The 26494-nt window shown below is 35.9% G+C and overlaps 1 protein-coding gene across 1 annotated transcript in view; it reads right to left on the minus strand.

Annotated features, from left to right (window-relative positions):
* Positions 1 to 1083: 1083 nt before the first annotated feature.
* The window catches only part of LOC140165165 (uncharacterized), a 30955-nt gene continuing 5544 nt past the window's right edge, over positions 1084 to 26494 (minus strand). The window contains 4 exon segments of the mRNA XM_072188607.1: positions 1084 to 4133; positions 4726 to 4841; positions 6863 to 6942; positions 11688 to 11834. Of these exon segments, the coding sequence (XP_072044708.1) occupies positions 3148 to 4133; positions 4726 to 4841; positions 6863 to 6942; positions 11688 to 11834 (1329 nt within the window). The 3' untranslated portion in view covers positions 1084 to 3147.

Consider the following 26494-nt stretch of genomic DNA (forward strand, 5'->3'; position numbering starts at 1 on the left):
AGACTTGTAAAATTGTAAGAAAAGAGGCTAGATTGCGTGTTTTTGGCCCATTTTCCCTCAGATTCAAAAATATCAAAATACGACTTTTATTGCCAGTCAGAACTAACTTGTAAGGATTAAAATTATCTGTATTTCATTTTACAAAACAAGATAATATTTCATTCCAAAAAAAATGTGCTGTATTTTTCTGGAATCGGGAGTAATTGTGGTTCAGTGATTCTTGAGCTGAGTATAATATAGTTAAGCATACTTTGGCATATCCATTCTAGAATGGGTATTAATGTATTCATTCTCCATGTTCACGGATATTAAGTATCAATATTTACTCGTAATAGCCAAGGGTGTTATTTCTTTACACTTAATGTGTGGATTGGGTTTGCAGCAGAACCAGATCAGTTAAGGGTACGAGCTACGAGTCAATTGACTTTATCACTTTTATCCCCGAGCCCTTTTAGGCCGTATAAAATTAATGTTTTGGTTCTCTTACAGAAGATTCTCATGAATTGATGAGGGTGAAGGTTTATTTTTCAATGTAAAATTATCATTGTTATTAGTTATCGGTCTTTCCAACCAAGGAAATAGTAGATTCCAAGTGCTCGAAAGGAGGAGACCCTTTTTCACATGTGAGATTCTGAGGAATAAACCCCCTTAGGTACCACAGGACTGGGAAGTGCCACGATCCTCGTTCTCTGATAAACTTATTTCAGCTTCTTATAAAAGTTTTCCTGAAACATTCCCCAAAAATTATAAATCTATAAAAAATATCTAACAAATCCCAAAAATTGAGGAGGGACGAGAACCAAAACATTAATTTTCAGCCTAAAGCATAATTTTCTCGTTTTAATGGTACATGATTATGTTAATTAGAAGACCAAGTCTAAATATTAACCTCCAAGACCACAGAAGACCACAACGTCATTTAAGAGGAATTATTATGTAGTCCCCGTCCCTTGCCCTGCAATTTGTAAGTGAGCAGTTCGTGATAAAAGGCCATCCTCCCACAGCTCGTACCCTTAAACCTGGTCCCTTTTTTCTCAAATCATTACGCATGGGTAAAAATTAACTACACGCAACACTTCATAATTCTGTTTCTTTGCAATAGCCCGGAGGCTATTTTTTAATTCATCTGATCAACTGTATGTAATGTATTTATACCCGGAAAATGTATTTAACTGTACACTAAATAGCATTACACAAAATAATCTATACGGGAGAGATGCTGTATCTCTTTTTGTTGTAGTTGGGGAACATAAAAAAACGGCAAAAAATGACCACATAGTGATACACGTACATTGAGTGATGACGTTTAGCTTAAGGTGGCACTGCCCGGTTGGGTCAAAATAGCTTGAGAGATTGTTTTCAATATAACAAAAGGTTTCACGATTCAAAGTCAGTTCATTTTGTAATTATTGAGATATTAATTTGTAAAAAATATGAAAAGACTATTTACTTTAACATAAATATATGCATTTTTTATGTCACCATAAACATAATCAACAATTACAAACTTGCTGCAATAAGTGTTTGTTTCTTATTATACTAAGACCCTTTCTTGTTTGACCTCTTTGCCATTAGACCCAACACGTGCCTCCTTATGTGTGCTTATAGCTAACTTTAAAAATGATCTGAAAATTGGCAAAAAAAATAACTGATGTTGAAGAATGAAAAAACATGCAATTTTTTATTCAAAAATTTCGGACACTTTGTAAGTGGACAAAACACATATCTGAATAATATATTATCTACTATCATAAATAACCATATTGACAACTTTTTCACTGTATTAAACGTCAAAATACGTCTAAAATTTCTTTTTTATACAAAAACATAAATATTTAAACAACTTCGGATATTTACAAGGATTTTTGCCGTTTTGTTTTGCAAATTGGTTTTCTTCAAATGATGAAAACTTGCGTAATGCGAAATATTTCAAGGTATAATTTGCTAAATACCCGGATGATATCTAAATTACTAAGCAGTTTATAAACTGAACTTTCAAAAATATAAATATCATTTTGTCAGCTTAAATATCTGTTTTGAAGGGAAAAAGTAAGAAGAAAATATTGCGTAGCTTTTTTGACTGCTTTAGTTTGAAATAGTAAAAATTGCGTAAATCATTAGTACAAGAAAAAATACACAAATTGAACACTTATAACAAGGTATCGAAGTGCCTGTACTTTGGGCTGAATACCAACATTTGAAAACTAATACTGGATACATTTTTGATCGAATACATTATTTAAAACACTTTAAGCGATCAAATAAGGGAATATTTTGTCAGCAAAAAAATCAAAACAATTCTCATTATCAACACATCGGCACATGACCAGAAAGCTGAAGAAGCATGAGACAGGTTCAAATTGAAGGAATTTCACACACAATGCAAAAGACATTTAGAATATGAATTTGACTGTGCATGGATGTTTAAAATATTGACTTGTAAACAAGGCTCGTCAATGCAGCACTAAGCTTGTAGCTTGCTGCACTTATCTTAATGCACATGTTTAATTTGGATGTTAAGATACTTCAAAATACAAATGTTTCTTCATTTTGCATTTTAAAACAATTGAATCCTTCCATTTTTTTCTACCTGCTTAACTTACGACATTCTGTCACACCGAGTCTTAATATTTTGAGTTGAAGTTGATTTGGATTTCAAATATATATCTTTTTGCTTAGGTTAATAAGAGGCTGACATCCTACTTGCTAAGAACTTAATTATGCTCACACCAGGTGTGTTGACCTAGTGTAAGAGACATGAATTTAAGAACTCAGTTCAAATAGGTAAATCACCATGCACCATTTTATATTATTTAGAAAATATTTAACATCATTACCAGAAATAATCAGAATTGTATGAAAATTAAGAAAATTGTTCCTTATTAATTTGAATACTTTGGCAAAATGTGCACACTTCCACAGTTTTTCAACTGTTTGCCAAATTGTTTTTGTCAGGACATATTTACCAAGCAATAAACACATTTTAAAGCTAGTAGTAATACAAAATGCACGTATTTTTGATCTATTGGCTGCGTCTTTAATACTGTGAAGAGTATTTGTTTTTTGTTCTTTTAAAGTTCATCAAATTCAGAGCCGACCGGCAGCGCTGTATAGATGGTATAACAGTCACATGATCAATCACATGATTTATTTAGGCTCTTTCTCCAGCCCACTAACCATTCTTTGTATATTTTGCAGTTCACTTGCTGTTGATGTTGGAGCGGAAGCCCCGCCACTGGGTGAGTTCGTTGAGCTTTTGCTGCTTGATGTAGGAGAAGTGGCTGCTACTACTGGGCTTATTAAAGAGCTACTAGTCAGTCCAGAACTTGAAGAATGCAAGGGGCTGATACTATCACCGTATGGCAACGCAGACGCTAAAGGACTGGCCGTGGTAACCATAGTTGTGTTCGTTGTGGGGAGAGCATAAGGGGAAAATCGCAGCCGTGGATGACCGCTAAAAATTGCACCTGTATACGCTGCATTTGCATAAGCAGCACTCAAAGCAGAAACATCATGATAAAGTCCAAACCCTGGCGTTGCACTGCTTGATGAACTTATCGGTAGCAACCCGTTGTGACCACTAAAAAGAGGATGTGTGGAGTCCAAGCCTCCACAATGCGGATGGCCTGAGGTGTGTGAATTTGGAACCATTGGAAACATAGAGTGCATCCCTCCTAGACTTGGTACACTTCCTGGCAAGCCTATTTGAGGGTGTAGAAACAATGGATGCGGTGTTGGATAAATGGGTGTCACCACCGACGGATGAGATGCATGTGAAGATGAGAAAGGGTTAAACGAATGGGAAATACCAACGGGTGAGGTGCTTCGTTTCCCTAAGCTTTCTGTCCTACTTTCAGAGTCTCTCTTTGAGTCTTCAGCATCCAACTTTCTTGGACTCTCACAGTCTTTATGATCTTTCTTCTCACTGCTGCTTTCATGACTTGATGATAATCTTGATGATGATTCTTCTCTTCTTTCATTTTCAGCACTGATGTCTCTCATCTCGACGTCCTTGACTTCTCGCCTCTCAACATCGCTTCTGTCATGATGTCTGTGGTGTTCAGATGAATATTTATCTGCCAGCAGAGAGCTTGTGTGATGCCTTTCATGGGGTAGCCGTGTGACTGATATCACTGAGGAGAAAAATAAGAATAAGAACAAATTATTAGTTATATTATATAATACAGAGCTAAATTATGAGCTTCAAATAAATGTACGATGTATAAGAAGGCAAATTGAAAGCTTTGTGTGTTGTAAATAGAAGAAGAGAAGCACGAAGACATATGAAGGAGAAGATGGAAAGAAGATGAAGAAGAAATAAGATCAAAATGATGAAGGAGGAGGAGGAAGAGGATGAAGAAGAGGAGAATTAAATTTTAATACATACATTTTAAGAATTTAAATGTCTTTTATTTGACAGGTACTTCTAAGGTTCATGACATACAGTAAAGGCACTATCCATAAATGGCCGTGGATAATTAAGGAGCCATTTTAAGGTAAATATTTGAGGCATTATCATTTTTATAAGCCCTGACAGAGCAGTTCTTCTGGGGTGAACCAAACCTGCCTGGTTATCAAATTAATCAGTGAAAAGGTTATCTCTAGCACCTGTCAATTTCAGAGATAGGCCTAACCTTGTCACTGATTAATTTGATAACCAGCCAGGTTTGGTTCACCCCAGAAGAACTACTCTGGCGGGGCTTCCTCTTTAAAGTAGAAGCTCACCTTTTTCCTCGTGTCTCTCGCTGGTTGTGCTGACCTCAGCAGCTTCGTGTTCTTGGTCGCTGACACCCTCATCAGCATCTCGGTGTTCAAGATCATAATTAGGTGCTGGATATTTCCTGCAGATAAAGAAAAAGGAAAATTCACAATGTTAATATGGATTCATAGCCTTATTTAATGTTGCATTAATCCTGAACAAGGTAAATGATATAGTATGCACCAATTGATATACATTAACCCTTATCCAATATGGCGGCTGAAGCAGACGACACTAGAAGATTTGTCAATATTTATTTTAATTTGTAAAAATGCATCCAATTGCGTACAAACATGCCTAGTAGTGGACTAGTGGTCTTTAATAACCGTCTTCTGAAATTTGCATATCAGAAAATGACTTTTGGACGATAGAAGGTATCATTGAACTTGAAAATCTAAATCAGTAACGTCTGCAACGCGGTATAGTCTGGTCTGAGTCATAACTCGAACTGGTCAGTAATTGCAGCCAGTCCAATCAAGGGCGAAATATGCCATTTTCAATTCAAATATGACCTGGCATAAATATATCGTATGTGACTATCAATTCTATTAAAATCCCGGATTAAAATATGAATATTATGTAAATTTTGTGTCTAATTATTAATAAGTTGACAGATACCTGGAATAGTCCTTGAACTACATACATGTCATTATTAGATGATAATTATCTTTTAATGAAACTTTGGTCCAATAGATTCGAGAGTGTTGTTCAAGATCAATAATAGCACATTTTCTAATAATATTGCTTCATGTAAAGGTGTCATTATATTATGATTAACTTGGCAATTGATGTCTGTCATGCGTCTGTCTGTAATCCGCATTACGATCTTTCATTAAGTCATTTCACAGTTTTTGCACAACGGTCAAAACTTGAATCCATAACAGTATCACCATCTCCTAAAGTCACAGTTCGGTACACTCCCTTCATGCATGTAATTGTATGAACATTGCATATGTGGTATAGTGTTAAACATCATCTTCTTGTTTAAGATGACGAATTGTCTCACCATAACACTAACTGGCGGTTTTTGAACTAAGTAATGATAGTTGAGACAATCTGATCACATAGTGAGTGCAACTAAAAACACATGCTGTGTCGAAACCATGTGTAACTCACACTTATTCGACAGATGAACAATTTGACACATATTCGTATGAACCCTTTTCCCGCGAATATTGCAAGCAGACGACGTTTAGAAATTTTGTTCAAAATTTTCAAAAAATAGCCAGAAATTTACATTTGAAAACCCAATTTAAAATCGGCATGAAAAAAGGCATTCCAAGTGTTTATATACATATGTTTGGTGGTCTTGCAATATGACATCTAAATTATTTAAATTTAATACTCAGAATCCCAATTTTGGTATACTGTAATTAATAAGTCCATGTGCAAATACTTAATTGCCACGTCAAGCAATTCACAGATATTAATACATATTTTCTTTGCATGATATCTCTGGTTGGATCCGTAGTCCAGACAGAGATTCTCTACGGTCCAGCCGAGAGTTGTTTCAGCAGCCATGCTGCTCACACCAATTTGCCAACCCTGAGAGAGCCCTTAACTGACCTTGATTCGGGCCAAGGTCGCTATATGGAGAGAAGACTCTCCACAGGATGCCCATTCTAATAGTCTCAAATCTATTGCACAATACCATATTTATTTCTTGCATTTATGTTATGTGATCTATTGAGTGTCTTTTATTCTTTATTGAAAATAATGATAATAATAAGGTGACGCTGGTCAGATTGTAGCCTTTTCAATCAAAATTATTTCAAACAGCAAATGTCATCAACTTTCAAAGGTCATATTGGTAAGTTGGTTTCATTTCGTGGTCTTCAGTTAAAATTTGAAATCATGTGAAGATCTACATGCAAGACTCGTAAAGAATTGCAATATTATTGTATTTTCTTTTAGTCAAAGCATATTTCTACCAAGATGTAGAATTATTATAAAAATCTGTTTTTAAATTGATAAAACTTTCTTATTCAAAAGCATCGATCGCGTCAAGTCCTCCAAAAGACCTAAACCAATGATTCAACATCACCTTGGTATTAGCAATTATTACGACATTCTTAGTATCTACCAAAGCGATTTTATCCTCACCTTTTTTCTCTCTTTCCAGCGCCTCCTTGGTCACGGAATCCCTTGGCGAATGGGTTGTGATCGATTTTCAGTTGAGTGATCTAACAGGGAAGAAAAGAAAAATGGAAAAAAGAAACGATGAGAATTAGATGATTAACACTTTAGGTGAGTTTCAATTCATGATATGAGTAATATTAAGTAGCAACTTCTATGTATATTATCATGTTATCACCCGGAATTTATATGAAACTGAAAGCTTAACACTCTAAACGCAGGTGTCGACTGCAGACGACATGTTTCAATTTTTTTTTTAATTCAAAAATTTCAGAAATGTAAATTTTCGTGACCATATTTGGAATCAGCATGCAAATTGCATTAAAATGAGTACAAACAAGCCTAGTATTGGTTGAGTAGTTATTAAGATAGCTCTTGATATTTTGAGAAAAAATTTCAAAACTTTTTCCGTTGAAGCGCATGGCTAGCAGGCAGAGCATTAAGGTATAACACAGGACGAGATATAATGTTGTAATTGCAACAGTTTTATCTCAATCTCAAGTCTCTAAAGCTCTCTAACAGAGATTAAAATGAATTCATTACCAAATAATGCCGAACTCCATAATTAAAATTTGAATGAAAGGCAATAAGTGCAACCTAATGGTTCGGTGGTTCTTGCGATATTTTTCACTCATTTTGAAACTTTTTTCACGAGAACTCGGCGCCATTTTGTATAATGGTTAACGACACAATGCTATACGATCATGATGATAGTAACGCGCGGAGTAATCATCATATGGGAATATGATACCCATCATCCCCTGGTCTTAACATTGCTATGGGACATGATCATGGCTACAAGACCCACAGGGGGCTAAATGAAGAAGACTAAAGGACAGAAAATAAGCAGGACGACAACCGTGGTGTGAAGAATAACTTGAGCTGTGAGAGCTAACGACACTGTGGTGTGAAGGAATTACATTTGAGCTCGAGTTACGTATTACGGTCTAGCTGTGGTTTCGCTCTGTCGCTTCTAACACGCTAAGCGAATTTTGATATGAATATATGTATAAACAATAAACCGATGTGATCTAATTGATTGTGAACTGAAAAGCAAGTAGTACAACAAGATGTGTGTACAAGATGTTAAGAACCACTGGACCAAGTGATGTGCATTTTTGGGTTCGTTTGGACGCATTTTTTGCGCGTATGGCTTTGCGTGGTGATTCAATATGTACAATTCCAAAATTAAGAAAAAAATTGTAATTTACTTTAATTGTAGATGTATAATAATCATCCTGATACAGAGCAAGATTGGAAAATTGAATTAGAGCTGAGTGGAGAAGATGCGATACTTAATAGACCCCGATATAATTTGCTTCGACACCAAGATGAGCAGCTAATCGATTTATACATGAATTTCATAAATAAACATGAATGACAAAGCTGGTAATTTGTAACAGGAGTACTGACTGAAGCCTTGTTGGTTTGACACCAGCATCTCAACATGCTCATCTGCAAGTGCGCGGTTCTTTGCACCACGTTCGTGCATGCATAGAATGACCTTTGAATGTATCGGGTATTAAAAACTCTGCTATTTGATGTCAAATTTTGAGCTATGATTGTATGGGATTTATCGAACCATGCCTATGGAAAATTAAACCATTTTTGGCTTGTAAGATGCACGATAAATCAGCGACATTTTTATCGACTAAAAATATGAAAATGCGGCGAGGGCAAAGCGCGTCAATCTGTAGTATCACACACTTGCTCGCGGTTGTTTTACATATTGTCATCCGAGGCGTCGAAACTTAATGAAGTTGTTAATTAAACCTTGTAGCAATGTGTAGCGCTACCTTGCAATGTTTTAATTTCAACGTATTTCCATCTATACACGTGTCAATACTGTCCCTTTTTTTCTGCCAAATATGGGTTAATAACACCAGTCCCGATTCGTTCCGAAATTTAATAATACGCAAAAAGGTTTGAAGCCCATGCTTCCTGTTATTCACGTGTTACGATTTATATGCGAGCTTCTTTTTTCCTTTTTTTTTTCTTTTCTTGTTGGGGGCAATTTGGGTTATCAATAAACTCGTGTTAAAATGTCACGAATCTAAGCTCTGACAATTCGGGTGGCCACGTGCCCTTTCACCCTAGCTACATAATACAAAAGCATACGCATATTTAATGTTTTACGGGAATTACCCATGCCTTCGTTTGAAAGTAGTCGAGTACATGATATACTCTAGTATATAGTGATAACTTCTTGCTCCAAAATGCAAATCATCACAATAGCCTAAACATTCTACATAACTGATGTTATGTTATAATCAGATAGTCCAATGTGACACTGATAGACTAATTAAAGATGTCCCCACAATGATAATTTTAATTCATCTAAATAAATAAACTGATAATATGAGGCGATCATCATATCGATGATACCGTGTATCTTTAATATCGATACCATCGATAAACAATCATAATCAATTATCGTAATGCTCATTCCCAGAGCGCATAGTTCCATACTATTACTATTGCTATCTACCGTAGATAGCAAAACGTAATCACCCTCCCAGAGACTCGCTCGCTATATGATGATGATGCTACACGTTTTATCTGTTGGATTAAGAAGAAGGCGCCGATCTGTCTTGGCTCTAGGGAGGAGTAGCGAGCTACGTCGCTGTGTACGCTCGTCACTACCACAACAACTTTCCGCACCAAAGCTGTGAACAACAGCCATCTCACGCGGCGAGTACAAAATTACGCACTAATGAAGGTGGGTATAGCAAGGAAACACGAAACAAATCAGGTGCGATGGGGCGACCATATCGCAGCTCCAGGCGTGAAAAGTTTACACCCGAGCCGTATAGAACCTGTGAGGATGGCTGGATTCACACCTTAGTTCTGTCCCCCGACTAAATGAAAACCGTATTGGTTTATTCTATACACCAATATCCTTTTAGTAGTCAATTTTCAATCGTCGTATGGTTGTACGGAGTGAATAGCCATTTTCACCTTACATGAACGTGTTACAAAATCAAACGCTTTATAAATACCAAAATTCAAATCAAGAATGCGTGAACCAATACAAGGCTTGTTTGTACTCAAATTAATGCATATTTTATGCTGAATTCAAATATGATCATTAAATTCCAAATTTTTTTTTAAATTAGAATTTTTTTAAAATTATTATAACTATTTCTCTCGCTCACTTTAAAGGTTAAAATTATTAGTTAGATTGGTATTGTCGGCTATGCAATGCTCGATATCACACCTTGCTAATTAGTCCCTACACCTCTGATGAGCTCGGCCACGCGATTATGGCGCCAACAAAATTGAACGCCTCTCACCAAAATAAAGAAACCTTGAATAGTTAATTATTATTATGCCAATAAATATTTTGTCTATTGTTTTCATTGCTTCAACGTTTTTAGCAGTCAGAATTCATCAATATATTTCTCTGTTTTATGCACTGGTGATGGTGATACTCGATCCCTCTTGACGCTGTTCAAGTGTACGTGCAAGTGTATATCTACGGATATTATGAAAAATAAATAGGATCTGAAACAAGCTCATGTACCACGACAAATGTCTCTAACCCTATATGGTTGACATTAATATGAATGACCTTTGAACTTGTTGGGTACAAAAAGTCATACTCCGTAAGTCGAAGTCAAATTTTGAGCTATATATGATTACTAAATGGGGTTAATGGACTGTGGCGTGGGAACGATGCTATTTTGGCTCATTGAGTGTGCCGCAACGCGTTTGTGATGCGTCGCCGCGCCACTCCATCTCCCTTTGCTTTCATATAGATAGTCACTAATTAACACAACTCGCGTAAAATTGAAATTGATAATAGTGCAATAAATAAAATAATGCACTGAAATTTGCACAATTGCGTAGTTGAGATAGCCATTAAGGAAGAGTTTAAATTAATTAGCCATGATAATTGTCCCTACTCTCGTCGCGACTGTGTTAATTAAGGGCGTTCTTTTATATAATAAGTACATTGTAGTAAATTGTCACCGACACTGCGCATTTTTACACTCCAAACGCAATGCACGGCAGGTCACCATTTTGAAACAAAAATAACCGAAATTTTACATCGATATGCTTAAAATTGATGTAATAATACTAATATTCTTCCTTTGCAGTATTTATGTGGACCTATATGTAATAGTTAATGATTGCTTTGTAAATGTGCTGTGATTGTATACGTAGTCTCCTTAACCTCGTCTATACTAAGAATAATATACAATCTTCACATGGACATGTGTATAAACACAGGAATCGTCATCATATTACGTGACAGTAAACTGATCAATATTAATCGTCATTCTCTGCCTTCCATTCAATATCATTTTGTTATATGATATCACTCAACTAAATCAAGATATGGCATAATGTATTTATATCATATCAGTTCCTCAAGTCAAAGAATCACTGGCCCAATTCAAGGCCCGTTTACATGTATGGGGTGTATTTTCAAGAAAATTTGTCAGTATTTTTATATTTTATTAAAAATTAAAAAAACAATTAAAACTTGAAGTTAACAAAGCAAGTTGATAAATATTTTCACTTTTCAACACAGTTTATTATAGTGGAGTAATAGCAGATGACCCATGATGTACTTAACAATTAAAAATTTTATTTCTCAAATTTTGACGTAAAACTGAGTTTTATTTCGCTGATTTGGATGTGAAATGTGTTGCTCAGGAAAGACGAGTTGCACTATTTATGTATAAAAATCACAAAACCATATCAAAAACAATGATATGGTATTCAAAATACTGAATAATATTTGACAAATACAAATAATTTTTAATGACAAAGACATAATTCTCACCTTTTCATTTTGGTAGGCTGTGACGGCGATGAATTCAGTTTCTCTGAAGACAAACGTTCTGAACTGACTCCATGGCAACTTGAGAATGTCGTTTGCTTTGACGATATGAAAGCGAGGCTGGTACTTGTGCATCGAGTTGAGAATCGTCTGCTGGGAATAAAACAAAGCGGATCGAAAACGTAAGTATGATGCATTATGGGATATGGGATATGTGATGCATGATGGGAGATAGCAAACCGGAACCAAAATTATGCAAAACAGTCCAAATTTTCTGTTGCATTGTGGGAGAAAACATCATATTGGTTAGTGTACGGTCGTCATGGTCGTCGAAAAAACAAATTATGCAAGTGCAATAATATGCTGCCATTTTCGGATATGAACAAACAGCTAATCTGTACTTTAGCCTTTATTCCGAAATCTATGGTTTTCATTTTGCGATGAAAACGAATTGGCACTTGGCATAGTTTGCCAAAGAAAGTTCTAGGTCTAGGGACATAAACTGTATTAAATGTCTATAACATTTTAGGTTCACTTGGGGTCTTGACTCACCAAGCTAAACATGAATAATCCTAAGCCGAGTTCATTTGGGATCATAACATCCGTCATCAGTTACCCGCCTCTCACGTCCAATACACGTCTAAATACATGTATATCCATGGTAATAATAGCCCATGCAACATGTCTCAAACTAGTCAAAAAAAGTGTAAAAACTTTCTAAAAGTATGAGAACTGTCTCAAGAACCACCGAACTAACCCATAGGCATGCGTGTACTCATGTGAAGGCATTTTGTCGTGTAGAATTCTAATTGGGCATAAGAACGGCAAAGTTTAAAATTTTGAAAAGTGTTCGTTCTGTTGGATCATACATGACATCAACGCAGAGAAACTTTTATATTATGTTACAGTCATAGATTACAGCGTACACATGTTCAGGATAAAATCATTCACTATGTTATTTTGCTTTAATAATATAGCTGGACAGTCTTTTCACAAGATATTTCTTGTATGACCTCAAAGGTTAATGTCAGTATAATATTATATAGACATGTTGGAGCTATGACTTAACATTAACATCTGCCATTGCATTTATTCTCAGAGCAACAGAGAAGTGAGCATAGATGTTTAAAAGTTTCTTAAATTGTCAACTTGCATCATGAATGTTTTCTAAGACAACTTATCGCGTTTCCGGGTATGTTTCCGAAGCCAACAACAACAGCAGTCTCAAGCAAACAGAAACCATACACCTTGCTGCTGAACTGAACGCTTCCCCCTCCTCAAAGACCCCCAGTTTATTATATTAGTCCATGTAAATACTGATTCAACCTCCTACCTTTTGGACTTTCCACGACCTCGTGCGTCATGGCTCCAAATTTCAAAAGATACGCATGCTTGCTACCTATGAACCAACAAAACATAATGCACCCAAACATAAGCTGTACCGTGTTTATACACGAGAGTACCTTCATATCAAGTGATATCCCCCTTCCCAGTCGAGTTGGGGTCAAGTCCAGGCAACAGTCCAAGAAATACATAAAAAGTCACTATTTGACCGTTTTTGAGATTTTCATGTTTAGATTTGAAATCTGCATGTAAAATGCCTTCCAATAAGTACAAACATGCGTAGTATTGGTCAAGTCCTTTTGAATCTAGGTAAGCTGACATTTTGAGGAGACTATGAAACCTAAGCCAACCTTTATTGTGATATCGCGTAGAAAAGCTTCAACGAGGAAGCTATAAATGAGTCTTAAGCTATTGCCAAATTGCCAACAAACCGTAACAAGGCGATAACAGACTCATTTCTCAGGCTCGGATGACTATATACACCTCCTGATAATCCATTCAACCCCCTATTTGATTCGGAAAGATTATTAAGATCTTAAATCCAGTCGTCTTAAGTTGATAAGGGGGCAAGCTATCAACGCCTCATTAATACTTTACATGCACGAGGCTATTTATATTTCGCCTTGGTGCAAAATTTGTAATAAAACAGGATATTTTTCTTCAAAATGCAGATGATAATGGTAAATGAACACCATAAATCGAATATTTGATTTGTTTGTCACTTGCTATACATCTTGTAGCTTGCCGATTCCAAAAGCACTGTTGTTTGCATGTTTTTACAAGCATTTTTTCAAGTCATATATTTGGTGAGGGTTAATATTGTCCCCCTCCAATTCGACAATCGTGGATTTGTGCATGGCCAAGGAGCCGGATATACGTCTAGCTCGGGTCTGTAAATGTGGTAAGTGACATTTAGTAAAACGGCCCTGAATTATTCTGTGTATTTAGTGAATAAACTTGGGTATCATTAATAGTTCAACATGAAAGCAAGGAAACCTTTGCCGTTAGTTTCCTGTACGTTTAGATACGCACGATTTGGTAAGACCAGGGTATAAGACTGAATTTTGTGGAGAAAAAATAAGAAGTCCTTCTCCCAAGGTTCATCTCCTTGGATTAACTCCATGATAAACTAATCATGGTAATAGTTTAAGCTTATTTTACTATTACAAGTCATTTTGCAACTATTCATACGAATAAAATTGATACTTTTTTCAATAGTTCGCGTGAAATTATGTGTAGTTAATAGTTTGGCTTTTACTTGTAGTCAAGGCAGCAAAAAGGACAACAAGTCGATCCCATTTACCCTGAATGTGTAATACTATTATAGATAACCCCAAACATGATATTCTAAATGCTCTCCAAAATGCTTTTGTTTTCAATAATCCACGTAGAATTACTCACCATTTTACAAAGCATCAAAAAGTCAAGAAAACTGAATTTTTCTAATGCATATTAAATGAACGGATGCAGCCGCCTCAGGGCATTTTTCATTTGTCGCGTTTTAAACGGGATAAAACGCTATACGGGATAATAAATCCTTATGTGTGTTTCTCTATTAGACCAATTATGGAAATATGAAAACACCGAGACGGGATATTATCCCTTCTACAGTTTGGTACCTCATTGAACAGGTTATAGATTCAAGGTTCTGGCTTATATATCAAATCAAAATTCCCTAAATATTATTCTGAAAAACATGATAGATTTTTATAGGAAAGGGAAAAAAGTGTTATATATTCGCAGTTTGGTGTCATAACCTCGCGATATACATCTGCGAGAGCCGGAATAAATAGGATCTCGATGCAACAGGATTTGCAGTTTGTCAATGACCCTATGTAAAGCCACAGATGAGTCGTATGCCACCACGACAGCATATCTCGTGGATCACACATTTGTAATATCAATTTTGGGACTCGAAGATGAGACATGTAATTTATACATTTGGTTGATTCCATATAGTAGAGCCATATGAGCGCGCGTTGATGTGAAATGCGGAAGGATTACTATTAGGCGACGAAGGGGATTGAAAAATTTGATCTCGGTCGCTGCTCTTAAAGACGACCCATCATCATAATTATACGGTTGGAGAAAAAAACATATTTTGTAACTTAATGTAGTGAAAGAAACATTCAAATTCAGTTATATATCCGTAAATGATGTAGGGACTTGTGGTTATATATTCAATTCAATATAAAAACAGCGCGCATTAGCTCGAATCTATAAACATGATCAAAGACCATATGGGATGCCATCTTGAAATGATGTGCCATCAAAAATGTCTCATAAAATTAAGAGAGTGTAAAACAAAGGTCTCTATTTACGATGTGATCTGCGTTACATTTTCAAAGTATTACTACATGATAAAGCCGTGAATCTTGCCGTATGGTAGTATTAAATCTCGCACTCTATTATGTCCACACCATGTGGAAATACTCATAAATGCAAGATAATAAAGAGAAGGGTTGTGGTAACAATTGAATTTATTAAGCTTTAAAACATTAAATAAAAATTATTACAGTTTCATACCGTCTGTTAATATTTATTTTTCATAATAATATACTTTTTTATTAATCAAACCATCATTTTTATAAGCACACACAGTTCAAGTGTACGGACACTAATGATACATGGCCTAGGCCGTGTTAATTAAACTGCTATTTAGACCGAATTTCTTGACTGAAAGTTATTGTAATTCTATGTATTAAATACCGAATTCACTGATCAATTTTTTGATTAAATTTAAAAACCACCTGGGTACTTAAAAATGGCGCGAACACCAAATGATGCGCGCAGGATTTATCAACTAATTAATTATTCATAAGTGAATGACAGAGGCTACAGGTTCATAAAAACACAGGCTGATAATTGTAAAAGATCCTAAGTTAACATTTGTTTAATGGCGACATTGTAAGATCCAAAAGTATCGCAACATTTATAGGTTCTTGTCCTGTCATACGATATACAAGTATTATAAAATTAATTATAGTTAGTCAAAATATAATAAATCTATTTTTTTTAGAAAATGAACTTCAACTTGGAGTCATAAAATTGATTGACGGCATAACCGTTAGTATAGCAATACCCCCCGTTACAATCACACGAGCAATTAAAACGAATCTATCAAATCAATATTACAACATAAACCTTTGGCGCGCGAATCTTGTGTTCAAAATAACACGGCCAAATATTTGTTCACATTGTAAAAAATGTTCTAAATTACCCATTTTTTAACATATTTTAGACAATACATAAAAAATGCAATGTAATCACTTAAAGACGTGGCACAAAAGCTTGGTAACTGGTTCAGTAGTTCTACAGAAAGAAAGCAAATTTGAGGAAATTCCTACGATTTTGTAATCTTTAAGGGTTTTTTCTTTAAAATACAGCATAGCAAAGCACTCCAAGGGCATTTAATATCACTGAGCTTGATAAACGACCTGTAGATGTGACAATTAGACCATCAGTTTCTCCTCGCACCAATTTGTATAATACAAGCAGAAAAGAGACTGCCCTTGTTTCTTTATGGAAGCGACAGAAAAAACACCAGCTTACGGTCGACGATGCCGCCGACTTGTGTACCGAACAGAGCCGAGATGTCTACTCTCCAACTCCGCCCAAGCTCATTTTTGTCTGCCCTGTCGATATTTAGGGTGCAAAGTCCATCTGAGAACTAGGCCATGTGAGAGATGAGGGCAACTATGCAACAATGCAAGCCTGCAAAATGGTCAGATTTTTTAATAATTTGTTTGCATAATATTATTATATCTGGGTTATCTTGAGCTACTGTAGTGTTATCGGCTTTTTGGAGTGTCAAATGGCGTAATTATATTGCACACGGCTTTTACAAAAGTCACCACGCAAGCCACAAGCCCAACTATTACACTCTCATCACATGAGAACCTAAGAACCACAGTACCAACGCAAACCTTATTTGTGCTCAGTTTAATCCATTCTTCCCGAATTCCGCCTTTTTTAGTCATAAAATATAATTTTTTTCAACAAATTTGATATTTTTTCTTGAGTTGTCGTCTGTTTCCGATGTCGCTATCCAGAAGGCTAACCGTGTTAGTACTTCTGTTTTTCACGCCACTGGCGTCAAGTACAGTATTTCTTGTCTAAAGATAAACTTTGCTATCGGCTAGCACAATTATTGTTATCAGTTCATTGCTGGTTATGAATATTGATAACTTATGCCACCGTTCCTCTTTATATTTTGTCCAAATATTGTCTCTCCACAAAGAAAGAACAAAATGAATCCATTCATTGATATTAATGAAATCAGTAATATATCAGCTCTGACTTCTCTTTGTGTTAACTTGTATTGATATGATGTATCTTCAGCCGTCTACAGCTGCTAAAATCGCACCTTCAGAGGCTTACAGTTGTTAATAACACTATATGTAAAAAATAACACTCTTTTTCTTGTATAATTGTGTTTTTTATATGAAATTATGCACTTGATTAAGAAAAAGTTGTCTCCCCAATTAATAATTAACTGAATACAACAAAATTGCAACAACACCAGACGTTTGGGCCAGACCACTATGGACTGGAAGACTCAGACATGACCAGGGCGCCTGCTATTTTCAGCCACATTAGATGGAATAAATCGGCAAGAAACGGAAAAGCACCCCAAAAAGGAAACATAGTATACACACAAGAGACAATGGTGTTTAGGAACGCCAGAATGCATCGTCAGAATAGAGATCGGTTTTATTTTAAGACTTGATATTATGAGCAAACTCGAAGGTCAATCAACGTGGTTATGACAAACGATTTCTATACTGAATATACTAAAGAATAAAAGTCTATTAGTATTTGCCATTGGTTCTATGATATTGGGGTATCAATGCATGTGCCCTACAAAATCCGTGGCAACTTTGGATTCATCTTGATCTAAATTGCCACCAAAACTGTCAATTTTATACAGTTGCTTTATAAACGGCAATTTATTAACAATTTCAACAAGAAAAGGAGTCGTGGAATACAATAGGAAGATCATTCGCTAAAAGGATGTGAATTAAAGCGACAATGGAGACACTAGAAGCGACAAAAAGCGAAAGAAAGGAGATAAATTGATGTTAAATGGGTGTGGATCTTATTGGAGCTAGCCCACGTTTTATATGGACAGTGAAGCGTACATTAAACCCCACCTGCCTGTTTAATAAATTGAATGTACCGGTATTCAATCCAATCATGTCGTACCAGAAGAAGAGAGGAAGATGCGCATCGTCTCTGGTAGTAGAAGCTAACTTCCAAAGTGTGTTTTTCAAAGTATACTCTTCTTTTGAAATGTTCTTTGTACTTACACTTACTTTGGAATTGGAACAGTAGTTTGTACCAGGTACTACTTAAAACCGAATGACAAGATGAAAAGCGCATCACGTTCAGCTCCGTACCTTTATTTCAATTGCCTTAATTTTGTTTTACCCTTTTATATAAAGCAAGAAACTTGCAATCTGTGTGTGTCAGTGACGAAGTAACTTTTTATCCTATAGCTGTGATTGATAACACGCGCTTTCTAAAGCCAGTTTTGCACTAAACGTGCTTGCATGTATTCCACTAATTCGAAACCCATCATCCCTTCATTCATACCTATTCTGTAAATCTTGCAAAGAAAATAGGACTCGAAAGACTTCTTATCTGGATAACTGAGTTGTTTTTCTTTGGTCACGTTTTCTTGATCGACGAGTAATTATACTAGCTACCACGTCGGGCAAGTTATAGTAAAACAGAGACAGGAGGATTGCTGGTGATGTGCGCGGGTAATGAACAGGATTCACAGCTTTGGGTCGTGGATAAACACCGATTTTTAAACATCAACTTGTATATTATATACCAGGGAAACAAAGCATGATATCAGGAATGATCGCTATTACCTTAAGATGTGTATCTAGACATATATTTGGATCCAAATGAATCCATTTTAGATTCAATTTGAACACCTTTCTTTTTGGGGCGCCCTCTACGGAGGCGTCCCACAATATTGGCATGTACTTGTGAGTAGCTTCTAATTTCAGTCTTACTAGATTTACTCCGCAATTGTTGTGCTATTTTGCTAAAATTATGCCCTTGCTCAGAAATAAATCCACAATATGCTTGGATTTTATTTTATTATTGTTTTCTGTTATGCACAGGATAAAATGGTGTGCGTATATTCTTTGTTTAAAAGACAAAATTAATGGATTTGTAAAACACCAAATAAATCGAGACCTTTGACCTTTGTAACCACTTTGACCTTTGTAACCAGTTTACCGCCTCTTAGAACCCGATAGACGGTGACCAACACTTTGGATTACAATAGCCTAATCTGAATGGCATAGTCCAATAAGCTCAAATAAACAATCATAGTGCAAAATTTGACCTAACTTGCAGAGTATGAGTTTTTGTACCCAAAGTTTCAAAGTCAGGCATCTTATCAAGATCAAGATAGTGATAGTGACATAACAATTAACACGCTTATCTTACCAAGGTCTTATCTATCTGCATGGGGTAATTGGAAATTATGGTGTAGCCTATTTGTTTTAAGGATGAAACAACTGGCTCCTTTTGCATGGAAATTAGAACAAATTACTATACAAGCTGTATCAAAAAGTTTGGTACCCAGCAGTTTTGATAGTAATTGAAAAGCCTGGTTCTTCCAAATGCAATATCGGGTTGCCCTTAAAATGATAAAATGATCAGACCATAAATCTTTTGTGACTGTTTATGACATTAATCAACAAATTATGCGGATCCTAGATGTGTCGAGGATGTTATGTTTATGAACAAAACGTTACGTTTGTATTTTCAACATTGTTAATCATTGCTACGTGTATGTTAACAAATGAAAGTTCTGTAATTATTTTAATTCTTCAATGCTAAGTTAGTAAGTATTCTTTTGGATATCATCAAATTGTAAATCTCTAGTCAGATTTTCAGTGTGTTAACAACTATGTATCAAAGATGTTACGTTCATGTACAAAACATTAACGTTCTTATCTTGTAAACATTGTATACCCATATAGCTACTTTTGAAGAATGAATGTTCTGTAATTGTCTTTTATCCTTCATCTCTATTAGATTTTCAGTGTATTAGCAAGTAGATGATGTATATGTATCACAGACGTTATGATGTATATGTATCACAGACGTTATACATTCATAAAAACTTTTCTTTTGGTCAACATAGGGGTAGATCCTCTTCTATACTATCCAACATATACCCCCTGCATAACGAAATTCAACAATATTCAATATCCAAAGCAATATCATCACTACAATATGCCCCAAAATTGAACTCCCCACCCCACATAATCGCAAATTGACACGACAGCTTCATTCCAATTCAATTTATTTCATCCAAAACGGTCCTGTGATACACCTTCCCCAATCAAACACATTTGTCTTGCATTTGATCATCTTCTACTCTTCCCTAGAAAAATCATTATGATACCAAATCCCCGGGACCAAATCTAAACACCATGCCATGGAATTCACCATATCACGTCCAAGCTCACATAATTTGGGCGCCCCATTCCTTTTTTAAAGGAATTTTTATTTCTTTTAATACATCATGAGAATTACACGTTATGTATGTCGCGGTATCGGCAAACTGATCAAAGTAAACCTATCACTAGTAATAAAGCAGTCGGTAAGTTCATTATTTCTGACCAGAATCTTACTATTGAAGAAATGCACGAAATGTGTAAATACAAATACGATAGTATGTAATGCAATATATTGGCTCGTTCGTCCTTCAGATTTGATCATAATATTTCCAGACCTATCGTCCATGATGACATCTGATATTCTGACCCCAAGGCTAATTTGTGTCCGAACATGGTCCGAATGTGTAGCGATTCTATCAAGACATGTCAACACGTCAATTAGAATAAAATTTATTATAACGGAACAAAAACAAACCCACGTGCTTTCGTGACCCTGTTTAAGGTCAAGGAGCCCCCACTATTGCAGCATAGAATACTTTGCATAGACCGAGCGCGTAGAAAGATAGATCTGATATTATTTCTGAGAACATAATAATGTACATCATGTTCAGTGAGTGATACATGAAGCTTTGCTGCGTTCTCTGTTCAGGAAATTTTTAACTTCAAGACATGTCTGCAGCAGTGATCTTTCGGCTTTCATAAATACCATGTTTATAAAGCATGTTAAGTCTATTGCCAACGTATCCGACACCCTCGCACATATCTCTCTCACGCTAACACCTCCCTAGCATTGCTTACTTTACATCGCCACTAACACCCCGATGTTTTCTCATTATTAATTCACCAACATTGCCATCAGGGAACCACCAAAAGGGATGATACGAAAATCTGGTCGTGGTGGTGAAAAAGTAAAGGCTCAAGCAAGATATCTACAAGCTAAAAACTTGTACATGTACTTGTTGTAGCGAGCTAACGCCATAAAAATATTAAACCCTTGAGCTTCGTTTAATTTCGAAGCTAACTTAATGAAACCGTAGAACGGTGTAAGCTTAAGGTGTTAATTCTCGCACCCTTGGGAACTACACTCTGTATTTGTTTTGTAGTCTTATAACCAATGAGTATGATTACGGGAAAAGTATCCTTAAGCATCGTGTGTGTACATTGATGAAGTATAAACCCAGATTGTTTTTAACCCGCGCCATGTTGAATGAAAAGCAGACGATTTATGGATTACTGATAAAACAATGAAAAATTATCAAATAATTCAACTTTTTTTGATTATATGTTAATTCAATGAGAGAACTGCTTTGAACTGTACACATATGTTAGTAAATATAAATAAGATGGCCTTGTAAATCGGAGGAAAATTGAAATTTGTAGCAGTAGAATGTTGTCTTTTTTAAAACGACACTAAGTATTATATTTGAATGGTCTGGGGGTAACCTTCCAGTAATGAAAACAACGCCTGCAAATAACTTTCAAAGCGATTGAATTGTAGGCTTTTTGCTCCCCCTAAATTAATGCTCAGGAATAATGGTCGTCAATTAAAGCCAAGAATAGTGTTTTAATTGTCATGTAGAATGCCCTGGCACATTGGTCAATCAAATCACGAAAATTATCCCATTCCTGTTTGGCCATCACTTTTATTTGAAAAGAAAACGCTCTATTCTTCCAATAACTTAATGATTAGCAAATGTAATTATGAGTAATTAGTAATACCTTAAATAGTCACTTTTACCACTGGAGTTCATTCAGTTTGAATTAAGGCAAGAATAGAAATTGATGAACTAAACGAGACATGGTATTCATATTGATGGCCCCAATCGATTTGTGCAATAATTGGGCACTAATTTCAAGCATTTAATTTCTGCTTCGTAAAAAATCTCAGATTTGGCGTATTTGAAGTTAAAAACATAACATTTTGTGTCTAATTATGAATTGGAAGAGATTGTACATACTTTACGAGACGATTATCGTCTGCGCGAGTAAAAATGGCAGGAAATTTAAATATTTTAAGCTATACTGTAACTCCTAGTGTCTCCTTGTCCTTTTATTAACCGAATCTTATTGGCAATCATCAAATAAGAAAGTCTTCCATTTTCTTGCTCTCTTCGTGTTCTTCAAAAGCTTTCAACTGAGTCCTAATCAAGTTTTCCTTAACATTATACCGCCAAACAGAGACATTCCATCCGGCCAGTGTACCAGACGACGCGTAATGAACCAAGTGTATAGGCTAATAAAGGGGAAATTAATTTACATCACGCTGTATCGAGTCGATCAAAATTCTTCCACCATATCAATGTGTAAATTGGCTGAGAGCAGACAGTAATATTGAACTTCTACTTTAAGTAAGTCAACGAAACAAAGTTTCTATCCTAAAATTATTTCCAAAAATACCTTAATTAACAAAAAATACTAATATTATATTAATGCCAATTGTTTTGGACGTAATGCTCTCTGTAATAAGGTCTAATTAATGACAGCCCGTAGTTCTAACTGAAACCATATCACATTGAGATACTATTTTCAGTATCTCGTGTACTACAGAAATTTTTAATATTTCAATATTCAGTACACATGTAACTAATTGATATTTGAACTCATGATCCACGGATGAGAAATGTTTAATTCAAGAGTCGAGTCTTCTTTCAGCATTTATAATATGATATGCAGTACACGTGTGTATATTCTTTAGGATTCCAATGCTGAGTTTCGTAAGATCGGGGCAAGAATTGCAAGAGATTATTTTGAGATATGGGTCATAAGGTCGTGGTGTCATATTGAAGACAAATTACAATCTGATTCATATGTAACTAATATTAATGACATCCATAAACGTACATTCACTATGCTACTTCAATTATGCATGTACTGAAATAGGGTTGCACACAAAAACAAGAGTAATTGCCAACCAAAAACAATGCAAATTTGAACATCATGTCGACGAGTAGTCGAGTACCATTTGCCTTTTTTAAAGATCAGTATTCTTTTTCTTTCTTTTTTCAGGAATTCAAGTACTGCAGACAATTTCTCAACCATACAGACACCAATTCTTTCCTAATAATTACTCGGATCATTGTGAGATTCAAGTTTGCAAATCCATACACTGTAAGTACGAAGAATTCATAATTTTCTATCAGTTGTGCCTTTCAGGCATATTGTAGTCCTTACACGTTCGATATTGTCTCGAGATTTTGCATCAATGTAAGAGAAATGGATTCTCTCCGACTTAAAACAAGTGCATGGCATGTCCAGCCTGCACTTCAGGTGAAACAAAGGGGAATTGCATCGATTACTATCAACAGATAATGCATCAAGAGCTTGGAGGGACAATTAAATCAAAACACACCCCCACCACCAATCTTAGAAATTGTCTACTTTTTGATACGCTTGGACAATTTGCAATTAAGTTGGACTATAGCCTCAAGTAGTCCAGTTATATGAACAGATTTGTTTTAATCACAAACAATAATTTCAACAATTTATAACAACGCACAATTTTGGTATGCCAATTGTTGGTGTCATAAGTGTGATCATTGCCCATGCACTTTTCCATTTCATTAAATTTTATAATTCATTTAACTAGACATGTATGACAATAATATTATCGAATTGTATCAATGACACTCCATTACTACACAGATCTGTGGTTACCATTCAAACACGCATCGCAACAATAATTACAATTGCAAAGATTTCTAGAAAGAAATAAAAGCTAAGTTCAGGGGTCAGGAGAGAACGTATTGTGGAAACGATACCGATAAGTGAGGTTTTTTCAAGCGGGAAGGGTGAATCCATTCATTGAATGCATTTGCGCTTCGCTTTGACCAATGGAGTATGACACATGCGTGTGTAAATTGAGAGAATATACGCCATATCTACATTGTACCAGGAAACATTTAACTAAGCGTATAGAAGCGCGTCAAGTAATTAAGAAACTGAAAATAAAATGTAGTTAATTTGGGTACTTTAATTCAACTACTTGCTGGCTTTTGCTTGATCTCCAACAATACGTCTTTTTGGTCATATTCGCACAATATTGTTCGCCAACTCTGGATCACAAATCCCGGCGACAAGCCGTCCATAGGCCCGCAGTCAAAACAAATGGTTTATCCGCTCGCAGCCTGCATACGCATCCGATTAATTCTTGTACGCCAAAGGCGCAGTTATATTACCACGTCTATCCATCATATTTATCAAGCTATCTTTTGTTATATATCTCTCTTACGCGAAATATCAGGGAAAACGCGCTTATTATGAACAGATTTTATACATACACGCATTATAAATTGATGTACACTTACTTTTTTGGAAAACAAAACAAAAAAGGGGGTCGCTCTTCCGCCTCTTAGTTCAATGCATGGAGACTATTTATGGCGGAAGTTTGCAAACGGTAGCCCTGTGGCTCGGGGTGGGCAGTTTTGAATAAGAAACATCCTCCTAGCCCTGTCATTGACACTGGGTTGTACCTTGTCTAGAGAGTGAAATTGAACGGTCGTGTGTCTGGTTTGTTGTATATTATTAAATGCATTAATACAGTATGCAAGTTCTTGACCACTCGATAAGGTGACAAAGTTGACACAAGAAATTTTGCTACTGGGCTTTCTCCTTTCTGGATCTCGTGAACAAAACACAGATCATACATTGTAACACCCTGGTCTGTAGTTTAACAAGTTCGGTCATGATGAACAGTATTTTTGGAGGGGGAAATACGGAGATGGGAAAATATAGATAGTGCCTATGTCCCTAGGGGTAAAATAACACGGAATGGTGACAATCTAATGGCGAGGGTGAGAAGCAGGGGCCCATGGCTTTAATCTACTACATGTAGTACTGGGAGATGTGGATATCAAAATCCACGCAACATAACGTTTAAAATGTGCCTCAAGTTGTTGGAGTCTACCGATAGCTTGACGAAGGTGAATCACCGACACTGAAACTGTTAGAGCTCGTGAAAATTTCAACAACTACAGCGTCATCTCGTCTTGTCCGTACAACTTTCAAGAAATTGCATCGTCTTGTTCTTTGCACAATCATAAATGCAGCATACGGCCTGAGGTGGTGTGTTAGTTTCTCTGGAGGTGGTGTGCGAGATGGGCCCGGGTGCCAAATACACCAGCTTTCGATTCGAATACAAAGATCACCGCCTTTTTTCATTTGCCACAGAGGAACGCAGGTAGCTGCTACTTCACACAATATCACTCGATACGCCAATGGCATTTTAAGCACTACCTCTACTCACACCACCAGGCTTTTGCACAGGTAAACGACTGAACGTTTCACAGCCCATCCTAGAGTATCTTTTTCAGTGAGGTGAATTAGTGCGTTCTTCATTAGTTCTATCATATTCTATTCAATTTACCTTGCCATGTACTTGATTTGCTTATCACGGAAGATGCATTTATTGTGCGTCTTCTCATACATGGTGTAATATCGCCCCTGGCTATTCAGTATCATCTTAAAGCGCTTCTGTGTGTACACTTCGTTTTGAAAACATGACCCGTTTTTCCCCTCTGTTCCCTATTCTTCTGTTGTTAGTGAAATTTACACTGTCCATTGAGGATCGATGACGATGTATCATATCAATGGATAAAATTCCTAAGGAACAAAACTATTTTCCATAAAAATTGACACGGGGAAAATAATTGAAAAAAGAAACTTAGAGCGAGGCGACAGTGGGAGAATTAAATAGAAGAATGCATTGTATTGTGAAGGCGCCGAAATCTGGCTGAAGTTTGAACAAAGCGTGTGATCTAATGCATGTGCTTTAAGAGTGAGTGAGGTTCTCTTAATTAATGTTGGAGGAGGAATGATAAATATATCGAGCTGCTGCCCTAAAACTTCCTCACTAATGTCATTCACTAGTATAATACACACACATCTACACAAAAGTTTCCAATTATCATTTTCATTGTTATAAGAAAAGCCAAATTTTTCTCTTACGAAGTGCGCAGAATTTAAGTCATCTTGTGTACAACTATCTATAGTATACAGGTTTTGCTAATGATATTGTTAATGAATTTGACTGACAATGGA

Source organism: Amphiura filiformis, chromosome 11 (genome assembly GCF_039555335.1).
Source record: "Amphiura filiformis chromosome 11, Afil_fr2py, whole genome shotgun sequence".
Lineage (NCBI taxonomy): Eukaryota > Metazoa > Echinodermata > Ophiuroidea > Amphilepidida > Amphiuridae > Amphiura > Amphiura filiformis.